General features: G+C 54.3%; 1 protein-coding gene and 1 long non-coding RNA gene across 10 annotated transcripts in view; one reads left to right on the top strand and one right to left on the bottom strand.

The window, feature by feature from the left end:
- The first annotated feature begins 4,469 nt into the window (after positions 1 to 4,469).
- LOC140618274 (uncharacterized) lies at positions 4,470 to 12,585 on the top strand. The gene is made up of 3 exons (XR_012018468.1): positions 4,470 to 4,647; positions 5,897 to 6,020; positions 11,515 to 12,585. It is a non-coding gene; the product is annotated as an uncharacterized lncRNA (long non-coding RNA).
- The window catches only part of HM13 (histocompatibility minor 13), a 40,961-nt gene continuing 32,653 nt past the window's right edge, over positions 6,963 to 15,270 (bottom strand). For 4 of the 9 annotated variants that reach the window (XM_072800462.1, XM_072800463.1, XM_072800464.1 and 1 more), the window contains 3 exons: positions 10,374 to 10,459; positions 8,306 to 8,452; positions 6,963 to 7,418 (listed from right to left, as the gene is read on the bottom strand). In XM_072800462.1, the coding sequence (XP_072656563.1) occupies positions 7,316 to 7,418; positions 8,306 to 8,452; positions 10,374 to 10,459 (336 nt within the window). In that variant the 3' untranslated portion in view covers positions 6,963 to 7,315. Of the gene's footprint in view, positions 7,419 to 8,249; positions 8,453 to 10,373; positions 10,460 to 15,270 lie in introns of all 9 variants that reach the window. The other 5 variants (XR_012018465.1, XR_012018466.1, XR_012018467.1 and 2 more) reach the window with 2 other exon arrangements.

Below are 15,270 nucleotides of genomic sequence, written 5' to 3'. Positions count from 1 at the left end.
AGAGAGAGAGAGAGAGAGAGAGAGAGAGAGAGAGAGAGAGAGAGGCAGAGACACAGGCAGAGGGAGAAGCAGGCTCCATGCAGGGAGCCCGATGAGGGACTGGATCGGGGTCTCCAGGATTACGCCCTGGGCCCTGGGCCAAAGGTGGCGCTAAACTGCTGAGCCACCAGGGGGCTGCCCACAGACACACACTCTTAAGCACACACGTCCATGTCCGCACAACCAGGTAGCCACACATCCACAAACACTATCTCACGTAAGACATCAGCACTCCCACACTCTCTGCACATTTGCACAAACCCAGGCACACAGGGATTCTCACAAGAACACATTCTATGTCCCTCCTGCATGCACATGCGCGCGCACACACACACACACACACACACACACACACTCCAGAGAAACCAAGAGAAACACTCCAGCAGAAAGGACCAGAGTCAAGCAGACAGGGGCTCGGCCCCTCCCCAAATTCCGCACATTGGCAGCTGGCTTCCCGGCCTTGGCCCTTGGGTTTTCTTTTTTTTTTTTTTTTTTTTTTTTTTTATTTATGATAGTCACAGAGAGAGGGAGAGAAAGAGAGACAGGCAGAGGGAGAAGCAGGCTCCATGCACCGGGAGCCCGATGTGGGATTCGATCCCGGGTCTCCAGGATCGCGCCCTGGGCCAAAGGCAGGCGCCAAACCGCTGCGCCACCCAGGGATCCCGGCCCTTGGGTTTTCTTTACTTCCCCCACCATCTGGGACTCGAGTGTCTGGTGTGCCTCCACCTCCCCTCCACTGCTCCAGGGCCCCTGCTGGACCGTGGGGTTGCGGGAGAAGTGGTGAGCATCCAGTTCTTAGCAGCAAGGGTGGGCACCTGCCTGCCAGGCACAGGCACGTGGAGGCCTTGAATGCAGAGCCCAGGAGCTCCTTCTCCGGATCCCCCTCCCGCCTCCCTGCAGGGCCGCTCCCAGGCGGGCACAGGGCCGGGCACTCATTCCACTCAGCAGCTCTGGGGAGGGCAGGGCGCAGAGGGGAGGAAGGGCTCGCCACAGAGCCCAGAGCCCAGCAGGCCTCATCCGCCGCGCAGGGGTCTGCCTTCACATGCAGATAGCCTGTTTGTCTCACCCGGTCTGCCTTTAAATGACAAAAAGGTTGGCTGCAGTCAGGGTATTAGATGGGAGGACCACTGACCGAACTGGGAAGGGGAAGGTGGTTAACTGTGCAAACAAAACCGATGTCAGAATAGATGCGCAGTAGATATAATTTGCGTTACAAAAAAGAAATAAGCATTTTAAAAAAATCTGAAATCTATGTTAAAGTGTCAACAGCAATAATCTCTGGGTGGCAGGAATATGCTGCTTTATCCCCTCCGCCCTTTTTTTTCTTTTTACAGATTCTTATTTTTTCCAAGGCATGAATGCAGCATCTGGATAAGAAAAGGTTTTTGTGAATGATTATTTAATGACAAAAAAATGACAAGAGGGTGGTGGCTACATGTGAGTCCAGAGCTTGGGCAGGCTCTTGATTGCTGTGTGAGCAAGTTCCTTCTCTGGTCCTTTATTTCCTCATCTGTATAATGGCACTTGCCACGCGGAAGGTGACATGAGCTTTAAGGATGTAATGCACATAAACACTTGGAGTGGTGCTTGGCACACAGAAAGTGCTCAATAAAGGTAGCTGCTCTTCTAGTGAGGGTTTCTGTTTACCTTGCCCGGTGTGGACTGGACACGTCCCGGGTGCCTGCAGGGAAGGGTGTGCCTGAGTCCCCCAGGCTGACCGCATGTACCAGTTCACATATATAAAGGTCTGCTTGGGGACGCTGGGGTGGCTCAGCGGTTGAACATCTGCCTTCGGTTCAGGGTCGTGATCCTGCCATCCCAGGATCAAGTCCCGCATCGGGCTCCCTGCGGATTCTTCTCCCTCTGCCTGTGTCTCTGCCTCTCTCTCTCTGTGTCTCTCATGAATAAATAAATAAGATCTTAAAAAAAAAAAAAGTCTGCTCACATGTGCATCTTGTGCACACCCAAAGTGCAGCGTCAGGTACATGCATGAGCACATGTAAACAGCAGCCAGGCCTTTGCCCAGAGCCTCTTGGTGAGAGGTGCTGACACCATCTCAGCTTTCCATCCCTGCCCAGCCCTCTGGTCCTGGGTCTCTGCAGCTCACGGCCTCTGGAAATCTAGGCTTTTTTCTGGCATCTCACCAGGCCCAGGGCTATGTCAGGGGTCTTAGGACATTTTTAAGGGGGAGAGTGGTGTGCGCTGAATAATCTCCAGGGAAAAGGACATCAGGAAGGAGAGTTGGGATACCTCGGCTTGTGGGCCTGCCATGTTGCAGATGGACACCTAGATGGCCCTGGGTCCATCTCTGGCCAGCTCTGAGTCCCCAGGCTCTTGTGTCTCTTCATATCCATGGCTCTTGCCCTTTTATCACTCAGAACAGCAACATCTGGGGCCTGTATCCCCACTCCTGGCTTCCTGACCTCCATTTCTAATGTTTGGAAAGAACTAGGTCACCCTGCCTCAAATCCTTCCTTGGCTCCTCACTGGCTCCAAGATAAAGCCTACACTCCTTGGCCTGACCTATGGGACTTGCTCGCCTTTCTTCTTCTCTCACTCTTTCTCACCCTGGGGTCCCTCCTGGAAGCAGTGATCCCTCCTCTGTGTATTTAATTTGGAGTCCAACAAATTGGCATTCAAATCGCATCTTTGCCATTTCCTAGCTCTTTGTGACCCCGGGCTGTTTCAGACTGAGTTTTAGATGCCTCCCTTGGAGGCATGGAGACAATAGTCAGTATTTCTTTCTGCTAGGGCTAGATTTCTTTTTATTCTCAGTTGTTTCTGTATGGTTTCGATGGTATTGTATTTGTTTTTGAAAACTATGTTCACCTGGCTCAAAGTTTTAAATGTACAAAATACACAAAAGAATACATATACAACAGAAATTTTCTCCCAAGCGGATTCCTTTTTATCTTTCTTGCCCTCAAATTCATCCAAATAATATCTCTTTTTACATATCTGGTAGATGCTTCTGTAATTATCATCTGTTGAGGACCGGCTGTATGTGCTTCCCATGATTATTTCACTTAATCCTCACAGCCACCGAGGTGGACGGGCAACCAGAAGACACTTGCTGGAAGCCATCCCTCTGGTGAGCAGTAGACCCAAGATAACGTGCGTCCATGTACGAAGCGCCTGCAGGCCCCTAGGATTGTCCCAGACTTGGGACATTCGACAAATACCGAGTACGGTCATCTTCTGGGGTTACAACTGCGGGCAGGACGGCTCAGCCCTCCCAGAGTTGGTATTCCAGGGGAGATGGCCCGGAGCTGACACCCCACTTTCCCAGTAAGGAAACCAAGGAACAGAAGGGCAAGAAACTGCCCCGGAGTCACAGGGTGGAAAGAAGAGAGGGAGGAGGGACCGTGGGTGGCTCAGTTCCTCAAGCTCGGACGTGGTTGCGGCTCAGGTCGGGATCCCAGGGTCCTGGGATGGAGCCCCATATGGCTCCCTGCTCACTGGGAGTCCCCTAGTCTCCCGCTGCTCACTCTCTCTAAAATAAATGTCTTTAAGAAACGAGGGCAGCCCGGGAGGCTCAGCGGCTTAGCGTCGCCTTCAGCCCGGGGCGTGATCCCGGAGACCCGGATCGAGTCCCACGTCGGGCTCCCCGCGTGGAGCCTGCCTCTCCCTCCGCCTGTGTCTCTGCCTCTCTCTCATGAATAAAATCTTAGAAGAAATGAGCTAGGATAAGCAGACGCCTTTCACTGGTGGGAAACGGGCAGGGAGCAGGGGAGGGCCTCGCCCCCGGGACCCCAGCTGGGGGTGGCCGGGCGGGGGGCGGTCCCAGCCCGGCCCCGCCCCCTGCGCTCGCGGCCGCGGCCCTGGCAGCCCCAGCGGCCGTTTCCTGCCTGCGTCGCTGGGCGGGCGGGCGGCCCATCTGGCGGCCCCCACGGGGCGGCGCGGGGAGGCGGCCCAGACTCGCTGGAGCCAGGCGCCGGCCCGCGCCCCCCGCCCGCCCGGAGAGCCCAGGTGTGGCCGCGGCGGGGGTGGGGGTGGGGGTGGGGCCTTCCTTCCCGCTCGGCCCTTCCTGACGCACCCGGGCAGGATGCAGCCTCCACCTCCCAAGACCCGGCCTGGAATCGCGGAGGGAATCCCGGTGGTGGGAAAGCCTGATGCGTCGGAGCGGCCCCCGCGTACTCCTCGTGGGACCCGGGCAGGGCTCGCCCTGGGTCTCGCAAGCTTTCGCCATGCCTCTCAGGGCCCCCAGACAGGACTATGGAGGGAGGCACCCTCCTGACCCCAGTGTTGACCTATTCACTTATTCAGCCGGTTCACGTGTGTCCCCCCCTCGCTGTTTCAGCCGTGAGAGGGCGCTGGCCTGTGCTCCCTGCTGTGCCCAGCAACTTGACCGGAGCCCAATCCTTCCTGGTGCTGAGGCCTGAAAGGGTATCTTGAGGCTTCAGAAGTTGGAGCCGCCCTGGGAGGGTCTCAGTCATTTCACTCAGGACAGTGGGCAGGCCCCTCCGGTCACAGCGTGGCAAGCCAGCCCTGCCGGCCAGGCGCTGACCCTCTTCTCCAGCGCTGCTCCCACGAACGGGGGCCTGGAACCCAGTAGCCTGTTTTATGTCAAGCAGCACCTGTGGAGAACATCATGGTCTTCGAAGCCAGGTATCCCGGGTTCAAATCCCCTCCCCCGCCCCGGCCCTGAATTCTCTGCTGCAGTTTCCTTTATCTGCAAAAACGATGGTATTACCTTACAGGGTTGTTAAAACGACTAAATATTTCTAAGATACATAATATATTGCTAGAAACATGTTAGATACAAATGAAATATTAGAGCTCTGGGCAGGGCTGGTCTTCCCCCTTGGAGCCCCCTTCCACCTCCTTTAGTCAGGGGAGATTGAGGCCAGAGAGGAACACCTAACAAATCAGAGGCAGAACTTGGGGGTTTTGGAGCAGTTTCCTAAGAATCCACTCCACCCCGGGGTGAGGCTGGCACTAGGCCCACGCAGAGCCCTGCCCAGCCCCCCTTCCCCCCACCTCTCCAGCGTGCAGGCCCAATCCGTGCCCGGCCTGGTGCCATTTTTCCATGGGACTCTGGCGGTGGCGGTTCACATCTGGAGTCTAGACTCGGAGGCTCTGCGGGCCGGGCCTACCGCCCGGGCTGGGCCACCGCTGCCCGCTGTTTGCTCAGCTGAAGCTGGTTAATTGGAATTAGAGTGGCCTCTGCGGTGCCGGCTGGCCGGGCGGGCCCTGGATGGCCGCTGCCGAGGTCTGTGGAACATCTGGCCGGGCCAGGACGGTCATTAGGTGGCAGGCGCCCGGCGCCACTGCCACCTCAGCCTCCGCCGGGGGCCGGCGGTGACTCAATGAGGCCTTTGTGGGCCTTGGGCCGCAGAGCCAACCATGCTGTATGCCTGGGCTGCCTGCCCCATCTGCTGCCCTCAGAGAGGCCTTGTTACAGGACCACACGGCCTCCCCTCTGGAGGCGGCAGGAGTCAGCAGAGATCTGAGAAGCCTCTGAAAGGGACCCCCTGGTTGGGAGAAACCTTTCAGATGTCCTACCCTTCCTTTCCTTCTCTTTAGGCCCAGAGAGGGTGGGTGACTGTCTCAAAGGGTGACTTGAGCCCAGGGGTCTAGAAGGGAGTTGCACAGTCCTTAGGAACTTGGGAATTCAAGGTGGACTGCTTGAGGTCAAATCCATATCTGTGGGCAACTTGCCTCAACTGTCTCATTTGCACAGTGGGACTAATACTAGCACCTGGAGCCTAAGACTGAAATGAGGTGAAATCCTGTATTGAGGTGCTTGGCAACAATTTACTACCTAGTGAGATTATTATATGGATACTTCTCATTCTCTGCTCATACCTATCTTTTGGCCACTTTCAAACTGTCTGAAAACCACTATTATTTTCAGCCTTTGAACCTGAGGCTTGGGCAGGAGAGAGCCCTGGGCTGGGAGTTGGAGGCTTGAGTCTCAGACTCAGAAACAGGTGGTGACCCTCTCCTGTTTCTCCACCCAGTGACCTGACTCCAGGCGGGTGAGTAAGGGCTATGCCCCTTATCCACTGGGGATTCTCCTGCAGACCTGGGCTGCTTGCTGTCTTCAGCCAACTTGCACTGGGTCCCAGCCCTTCCTAACCCAGCTTCTCAGAGGCCCTGGCCCTTGTGCTGTGACTGGCATCAATGTCGGGGAGGAGGTGGCTTCTAGCATCAGTCTTCTGGCCTTGCACAGTCATTTTGGGAAGAACCCTGGGAATGAGAATAGGAATATGTGGCCTTGATCTCCAGGGAGACCCCAGAGTCCAAGAGCTCTCCAGCTGAAGCCATACAGATAGGAGCACCAGCGAACCTGGCTCCTGCCAGCCAGGGAATAAAACTTAAACTCTTCCCTGGGATCCATGAGGTCCTGCCCATTTCTCTAGGTTTGCAGTCATTGGTCCCCCTTGTGAGTCAGGTCAACTTTTTGGTATTCTCCTTGTCATCTCTGGGGTAGGTGGGTGATACATCTGGGCACCTGTCCAACAGTTTCAGTGCCCCCAAGTGTTGGGAGGAATGTGGTGAAGAAAACTGAATGGGACGGGGTGGGAGTGGGAATGGGAGTGTGGGGGTAGGGATGAAGGAGCGCTCATGGGCCCCCTCTGCTGGCTAGAGGGCATCCCTGGAGTGCTGAGCTAGTCAGGCACCGGGTGGGCATCCAGGGAGATGGAAGGACTCAGAGGTCAGGGCCTCTCCCAGAGGTCGTGAGTTCACAGTCCCCAAGAAGGGGCCTCCAGGGAAGCTTCTGGGTGGGAGGGTGAGAGATGGTGAAGGCAATGCAAGATGTTGGGTACAGAGAATCCCTCCAAGGGTACAGTGGCCTGCCTGGGCAATGGGATGACACTATTTTTTTAAGTGGGCTCTGCACTGGGCAAGGAGTTTAAGCCTCAACCTTGGGGCTTGAACTCACAACCCTGAGATCAAGAGTCGGACACTTAACCGACTGAGCCACCCAGGTGCCCCTGGGATGAATTTTTAATGTAAGGCAAAGTCAGTCCACAATACAAAAATCTAAAAATCAAACCCACTTTTCCTGCCTGGCATCTAGGAGGGTGGGGGAGGTAGGGCTTCCTTTGCCTGCAGGGGACGGGAAGGGGTAGAGGAAGGCCAGAGAAGGGGGATGAAGGAACCAGGCCATGGGGGGCCCCGCTGGAGGGATCCTGTTGCCCCTGCCCCTCTCCTGGGGCTGCCCAGCCTCCAGCGCCCTTAGCCTCCCATGCCCTCTGCCCTTGCAGGCCTGTGCCAGCCTGCCCCCGCCTGCCTGGCCCGGCCCTCAGTGGGTCAGGCCCCAGCCGTTTCACTTCTCCTTCTTCTCCAGCCCCTTCGATGCCGAGGCCTCTGTTCCCTCTTTGGATCCCTCTGTCACTGCTGCTGCATCCTTAGGATTTGACTCCTCATAACTGACCAAAAAACAAAACAATAAGAACACCACCTTTAGAGGAGGGGAGAGCAGAACTTCCAGGCCCCGCCTCCCCACCATCCCAGGAAAGTCCCCAGGCACATGAAGAACACCAGTCTGGCATTCATGGCCCAGCACCTTCCAGGACTTGGCCCTGGCCCCACTGTATGCCCTTCTCAGACAGGTGGCTCTCCTTTCTTTGTGCCTGGTGGTGCCAAGAGGTGGCAAAAGGCAGTGGCAGATGGAGGAGAGGTTGGGTGGGCTAACCTTAAGCTTCTTGTACCTTCCACTTGGAGAGAGTGGGAAAAAATGGGGCAGCCAGGACGAAGCTATGGGAGATGGGCCGCTTTCCAGGGTGCACGGTAGGAGTCAAACAACTCAGCCCCAGGGGTACAGGCAGACAGGGGTTTGCCATACTGGCAAGTGGCAAGGTGCCACTCTTGAAGGTCGCCACCCTGGCTTAGCTCTTCCTGTGGGCCCCATTTATTGAGCAACTGCATTCACGCCAAGGACAGTACCCAGATCTTTCCCCAGAACCTCATGAGGCAGGAATGAAAGAGAGAGGGGCTTCGGAAGAGGAAAGTGGTCTGCCCAGGGTCTTATACATAGGCCAGCAGTAAGATTATCTAATCCTGGATGACAAGGGCTGTTGCGATCTCCTCTCTCAAACGAATCCCAAACCACTGGTGAGGACAAGAGGTTCTAGAGCCCTGCTCCCGGCCCTGAGGCTGGGTGCAGTGACCTCTGGGTGGTTGTGCAGGAGGTACCACCTGCTGCCTACCCCTGACAATGCTCCCTGCCCGGTACACTGGAGCTGGGGTGTCTGCCCTACCTTGGGCCCCGGGGCAGTGGGGGGAAGCGGGCAGGTAGGCACCCGCCGGGCATTACATGGCGCTGGGATTCTGCGGGCGCCGGCGGCGAGGGCCAGCTAGCTTCTGCTGCATGGAGTCGGCCAGGCTGGCTGGGGAGCCCGAGACTGTGGGGAAGTGGGTGAGCCTCGGGGTGTGAGGCAGGATTTCCGCTGAGGACTCGTAGCTGTGTGAGAGACAGAGAGACAGAAAAAAGATGGAGAGGAAAAGACCGGGGGGGGGGGGGGGGTGATAAGGGACACAGAAATTTCTCTTGTGAGGAGCAGGGAGCAGAACTGTGTCTTATTTTTATCTTCTACATTTTCAGACTCAGTGGAAGGAAGCGGGACTTACTAGGTGAATAAAAAAGATGTATCTATGCAGGGCAGCCCCAGTGGCGCAGCGGTTTAGCGCCGCCTGCAGCCCAGGGTGTGATCCTGGGGACCCTGGATCGAGTCCCATGTCAGGCTCTCTGTATGATGCCTGCTTCTCCCTCTGCCTGTGTCTCTGCTTCTCTGTCTCTATGAATAAATAAATAAAATCTAAAAAAAAAAAAAAAAAAAAAAAAGTATCTATACAAAGGGACACTATGCAGCTGTGCAAAGGAACATGGACGTTCTAGATGTACAGGTGCTGCTGCAGAAACATTTCTAAGACCTACTGTTGTGTGACAAATCCAGATGCAGGATATTCTGAGAGTGCCACCATCTGTGCAGGAACTTACACGTGCACATTTACTGTTAGGAGCAAAGCTGTCTCTGAATGTGTGATAGAGCTCTGGGATGGCTGGGGTGTGAGGCAGTTTTCCCTTTCCCGGCTACAAAATTTTCAGCCATGTGAGTGTGTGAGCCAAGTGGATAAAGAAAAGGAGAGCACCTCTCAAGGGAAAAGTAAAACAGAAGGGAAGGTGGAGAATTAGGGAGAGAGATGGAGAAAGAGAGAGACCAACCTGCTTTTTCATCTCAATCTGAGAACTTCCTGGGGGCAGGGGCAGAAAGGGGTGCAGAGAGCCTGAGCGGTGGGACATTTAGGGAAAGCAAGCACCAAGTAGGTGCCCTGGCTCTGGATGTGCAGAGCTTGACCCGATGTGGACATAGCAGGACTGGGATGGTTACTCAAGACGGAGGTGGCTGAGGATAGATGAGCCTGAGGGTGAGGGTAGATGCTGAGCTCAGAGATCAGATCCCATCCCTGCCCCCAGATGTGCCCCCAACTTCATCCCCCAGCCTGGCCTCAGAGTCCACAGGGCTTTGCCAGCCTGGGATATATGGGCAGGCAGCTTGGGAGCCTGGGGCTTCTAGGCAAGACAGGGAGGGCAGAGGCAGGTACGGGGGAGGGGTGAGTCACAGGTTCCCCTGCAGGCAGCCAGGTGCACAGATGGCCCTGGCAGGCACTCGAGGGACAACCTGGAGGCCAGGCAGGTGGAGCTGGGTGGAAGGCCCCCGAGTGGGCAGCTTCAATAGCAGCTGGCAGCTATTTCTGGGTCTCTGGCAGGCAGAGTCAGTGGTGCTGGGGAGCAGACACCTGTCAGAGTCACGCAGGCCTCAGGGTATGGGTGGAGCTGTGCACAAGGTGTGGCAGGTGTGCATATGGCCATGGGAAGGGGTATGAGTGCAAGTGAGACACTTACTAAGACAGAACTAGGGGGTGAGAGCCACTGAGGCAGCTCAACAGGGACCGACACTTAATTTCCAATCTGGGGCACCTCCCACCCCACTAGGATCCTCCCTATTACTCACATGGGAAAGCTGACTGGGAAAGAGAAAGATTTGCCTGAAGTCACATGGTGGCAAAATCAGGCTGGGAACCCAGGGCTCCTGACAGTGGGGCAGCCTGGGGCAGGAGAGAATTATACTAGCCAGTCCCTTCTGAAGACTCAGCAGGCATCTGGATGTGGGGGCTGCCCTCCCCTGGCTCCTGGCCCCGCAGACAGGTTCCCGCTGGTGCTACAGGCCAGGCACCCACGTGCTGGCACAAAGGATGAGAGGTGGGGCTGGTGGCGGGAACGATGTTCCCCTGGAGACGTGTACAAGCAGCCCAGGCAGGCTCCACTGGTTGCCTGCGGGTGCACCTGTGCCATGCGGATATCTGCCCCCGTCCCGTCTTACCTGAACATCTCTGTCACTTCTCCCTTGGCCAGTGCCACCAGAACAGGAAAGCCGATGCAGGCAGGGACCAGGTATAGAAGGGCAGGCTGTGAGAGAACAGAGCTGGTGGTGAACTGCTGGTCACTACACCTGCTCAGGGCCATTCCCATCACCCCAACCCTCTCCAGGGCATGACTGGGACAGTGATGGTCTAGGGGCCCAGAGGAAGTCAGTGGCTGGGCCTAAACCCAGGGCTCCTGACTCCCAGAGCAGGGCTGCTCCTCTCTGGGAGGGAATGCAAGGAACCCAAAGGAAATCAAGCATACAGGGCTTTAAGGGTACCCAGGAGTCTGGCTGGCAGTATCCTAATCACCTGGGACATCGGGTTCAAACAAGCAGCCTCCTGGGTCAGTCCTATTTCCAGAGACTCTGCTTCCCTAGTCTGGGGGTGGAGGTTTGCATCTTTATTTTTATTTTATTTTTTTTAAAGATTTATTTATTTATTCATTCAGAGAGAGCGAGAGAGAGGCAGAGACACAGGCAGAGGGAGAAGCAGGCTCCATGCAGGAAGCCCGATGTGGGACTCGATCCCGGGTCTCCAGGATCACACCCCGGGCTGCAGGCGGCGCTAAACCACTGCGCCACCAGGGCTGCCCCAAGGTTTGCATCTTTAAATGCTCCAGGAGGGGAGCCCTGGGTGGCTCAGCAGTTTAGCGACTGCCTTGGACCCAGGGCATGATCCTGGGATCAAGTCCCACATCGGGTTCCCTGCATGGAGCCTGCTTCTCCCTCTATGTCTCTGCCTCTCTCTGTCTCTCACGAGTAAATAAAATCTTAAAAAAAAAAAAAAAAAATGCTCCAGGAGACACTGTTCAATGCTGTTCCAAAAATACGACCCAGGTGGTCTGGCTCCAGAGCCTATGCGTGGACTCCTGGTGAAGCTTGGTCTGGATGGAGCACAAACTGCATACACCCTGAGCTCAGCCTCCCGAGGAGCTTTTCAGTCCATCTCTACATCCCCTATAACCCTCCTCCTTGTCTACACGAGGAAGGCTCATGCTCTGGGAGGACAGGGCACAGTGCAGGCCTCGGATATCTAAATGGTAAACTGGGGACTGTGGCTCAGGCACATTAGATTCTAAAGCTGTTCTTTTCCCCAGAGCATCTGAAAGTTGGACATTACCGCTCAACCCTCCATGACCCCCAATGCTCCCTGGTCGCCCGAAGGCCTCAGAAGATATGACCCCGCTTTCTTCTTCAACATGACCTGACTGCCCCACTCTGGCCACAGGGGCCTTGCTTTGGTCCTCTCCATCACCTCTAGCCACAGGACCTCTGCATGGGCAGTTTCTGCTGCCTGTGATGCTCTTTACACTTCTGCCTAGACTCCTCCTCCTCTGGACCTCTGTTTGGTGGTTACCTCTGTGGGGAAGCCTCCAGCGGCAGGGAGCCAGGCCCTCCTATCACCTATTCTCAGGGCCCCCTGCCACTCTCTGCAGCAGACCATCATTGTATTATTAGACTTTGGTTTCACTGCCAGGCTGTCAACTTCAGGAGGGCAGCGTCCACGGTTGTCCTTGTCACTGCTCTATTCCTGGCACTCAGAAGAGGGCCCAGTAAATACAAAGCACATGTCTTCTTGGCTTCTTCATGGGTGCTCACAAAGTGAAGAAGGTGTCTTGGAGGTGACTAGGGTGAGGAGACCTCACTCCTATGGCAAGCGTGGTCAGAGAACAGGGCTCCACAGCTTGCTAAGCCTGACTTTCAAACCATGTGGCCTGTGAACCACATCACTTCATATGTACTATCCTTGAAGCTAATGACATAATCTGAGTTCTACAGATGATGCTACTGACACTTAGATAGGGAGAAAGGACTTGCCCAAGGTCATAGGAGGTGTGCAAGTGGCTGAGCTTCTCCTATTCTTGTCAGAGTAACTCATTTGCTGAGTTAGGCTTTGGGTAAATTAGGCTTTAGGCCTTTTGGAAGTTGACAGAAATGACAATGACAAAAGTCTACACCATAACATGAGAGGCAGTCAAAGCAGTACTCAGAGGAAAATTTGTAACATTAACTCTAGGTACATTTATTAGAAAACAAGACTTAAAATAATCTTAGCTGTCAAGTCAAGAAGCCAGAAAAAGAACAAAACACCAAAAAGTAGAAAGAAAATAACAAAGACAAAAGCAGAAATTGATGAAATAGAAAATTAAACAAATATAAACTATTAGAATTTAATTTCTCAGAAGGCCTTTTGTACTCACTTTACAGACAAAGAGACTGAGGATCAGAAGATGCAAGGAACTGCCCTCCTCATGTGGTTGGCCAGGATGGCACCTCCATCTCTAAGTCTTTACCAAGGCCGGGCCAGGCAAAGTAGAGGGCTTCCCAGAGGTTGGGGGGTGGGGTGGGAGGGTGGTACAAGTTTAGCTCCCCCAAGGCCTGCCTCACTTGAGAGCCAGGAGCCACTGATGGGCTGCTGTGGGAAGTGGCGAGTTTGCTATTATTAGAGGAATACAAGCCTATGCTTTTCTTTCCAAGGCACCAGGGAACCTCTCCAAAGTCAGTGCTGAGGAGAGGCTGGGATGTATAGCTTGGGATAGCAAGCTGGACATCAGGGCTCCTGGCTTTCTATCCAGCCTTAGCTCCGCTGTGTGATCCCAGCTAAACTGCTTCCCTTTCTCTGTATTATGAGGATACCTGATCATCTTGAATGGTCTTTCTAGGAGGCTGCCAGACCCCTGGCTTGGAATTTTTTTTTTTTTTTTTTTAAATATTTGAGAGAGAGAGTGAGAGCGTGCATGGGAGTGCAAGAGACAGTCTTAAGCAGACTCCACATTGAGTGTGGAGCTTGACGCAAGGCTTAATCTCATGACCCTGAGATCATGACCTGAGACGAAACCAAAGGTAGGACGCTGAACTGAGCCACTCAGGCGCCCCTGGAGTGGGTTTTTGATAGAAGCTACACGGGCTGAAAACCACATAAGCAATGGTGACTCCCTCCTAGGGAATTGCAGGCACTGGGACTGCCTGTGTCTTGGAAAAGGAGAGAGTCCTCAAGAAACAGGTTCCCCTTATGTCCTGGATCCTCTTTCCAAGATTTCCAGGGAGATGCCCACGTGGATGATGGGAAAACGGTTGTTGGGTTGCTGTTGGGGAGTGGCACAGGCCTGGGGCCAGGGGTCAGGAGTCCAGGGCTCCAGCTAGGGCCCAGTTTGATTTACTTTGTGACCCAGGAAGTTTCCTTTTCTCTCTAGGTTACAGTGTCACTACTCGGAGGATCAGCTCTCCAGCCAGTGTGGGAGCTCCCAATGGGATCCTCAGAGTCTAGCCTAGGCAGAAGCAAGGCTGCCACCTGGTGGCCTCTGGGAGAATGGCTCTCAGATTGGAACCTAATGGGGTGGAAGCAGAGACTTCCCAGAGGCCTCTAAGCTAGTCCCCCAAGCCAGGTCTAATCATTCTCAGTGACCTCCTTGTTAAGTGTGTGTCACTCTTGGCTTATATAGCTCCTGAGGCCATTTGGAGAAGTGAATGAGAGGTGGTTCCTCACTGGTTCTTGGTTTCTCCACCTATAAGCTAGAGGACCCTGGACCCTTGAGCTTCTATAGAATGAAAATACTATCTACTTCCTAAATATTGTAGACACACTGTAGGGACTAAATAAGTTAATGAGTAAAAGGTTTTTTTTTTTTTAAGATTTTATTTATTTATTCATGAAAGACATAGAGAGAGGCAGAGACATAGGCAGATGGAGAAGCAGACTCCATGCAGGGAGCCCAATGTGGGACTTGACCCCGGGGACTCCCGGATCATGCCCTGAGCTGAAGGCAAACTTGTAACCGCTGAGCCACTCAGGCATCCAGTAAAAGGGTTTCTTTAGCATAGTGCCTGGCACACAGTAACAGCTCAACAGCTATTGTGATTAACTCAAAGATGGCTTCTCTGTAGCTGGTGCCCTGGAGTGGGGGAAGGGGGAGACCAGGGGGAGGGCAGGATGGAGGGAACAGTGACAACGATGACAGCTAGTACTAGTACCTGGGCCAGGCAAAATTCTGAGCTATTTCCTTCTACTAACTCATTTCATCCTCAAAAAGCTCCAAGCTGGCTACTAATACTTATCCCCCCCCACTTTTTTTTAAAAACACTGAGGGAAATCAAGCGTAACTTCAGCAATCTGCCCAGAGCCCTGTTGCGAACAGATGGAGAAGTCTGGACTTCCTCCCACCTGAGTCCCCTTAGCCTTAATTCCACCCAGCCTTTCCCACTGCCAGGCTTGGTTGCCACATGACCCATGTTTATTTATTTTTATTTATTTATTTTTAAAATGTTTTATTTATTTATTCAAGAGACAGAGAGAGAGAGACAGAGACAGAGACACAGGCAGAGGGAGAAGCAGGTTCCATGCAGGGAGCCCGATGTGGGACTCAATCCCGGGTCTCCAGGATCATGCCCTGGGCGCAAGGCAGGCGCTAAACCCCTGAGCCACCCAGGGATCCATGACCCATGTTTAGATCCTGGCTCTACTACATGCTTGCCATGTAGTACCTGACCTCCAGTCCCCGCGTCTGCTCATGAGGACTCTCATGAAGAACTGAGCAGAGCCTGGCATATGGGAAGTGCTTTGATTTCTAGTAGAGAGTAATCTTGTCTGCTGGCTGTCCCCTCCCGGCCTTACCCTCTTCAGGCCACAATGACAGCTCTTAGTCTTCACTCCACCATGATTTACTCTGTGGTAGCTCAGTACCCAACTTGGTGGGAGGAGGAGGCAGAGGTCAGCCTGCTTGTGGAATCAGAGAGGGCCCCTGACACCTTATCACTCACCTGGTAAGATGGGCACTGGGCTGAAACATCCAACACCCATCTCAATACTGTTCCATCTGCCCCACTACTGAGGCTCAGAAGCCACAGCCCCTCTTAC

This window comes from Canis lupus, chromosome 26 (assembly GCF_048164855.1).
Source record: "Canis lupus baileyi chromosome 26, mCanLup2.hap1, whole genome shotgun sequence".
Classification (NCBI taxonomy): Eukaryota; Metazoa; Chordata; class Mammalia; order Carnivora; family Canidae; genus Canis; species Canis lupus.
The sequence above is the reverse complement of the archived record's forward strand: the minus strand, read 5'-3'. Positions and strand labels throughout refer to the sequence as shown.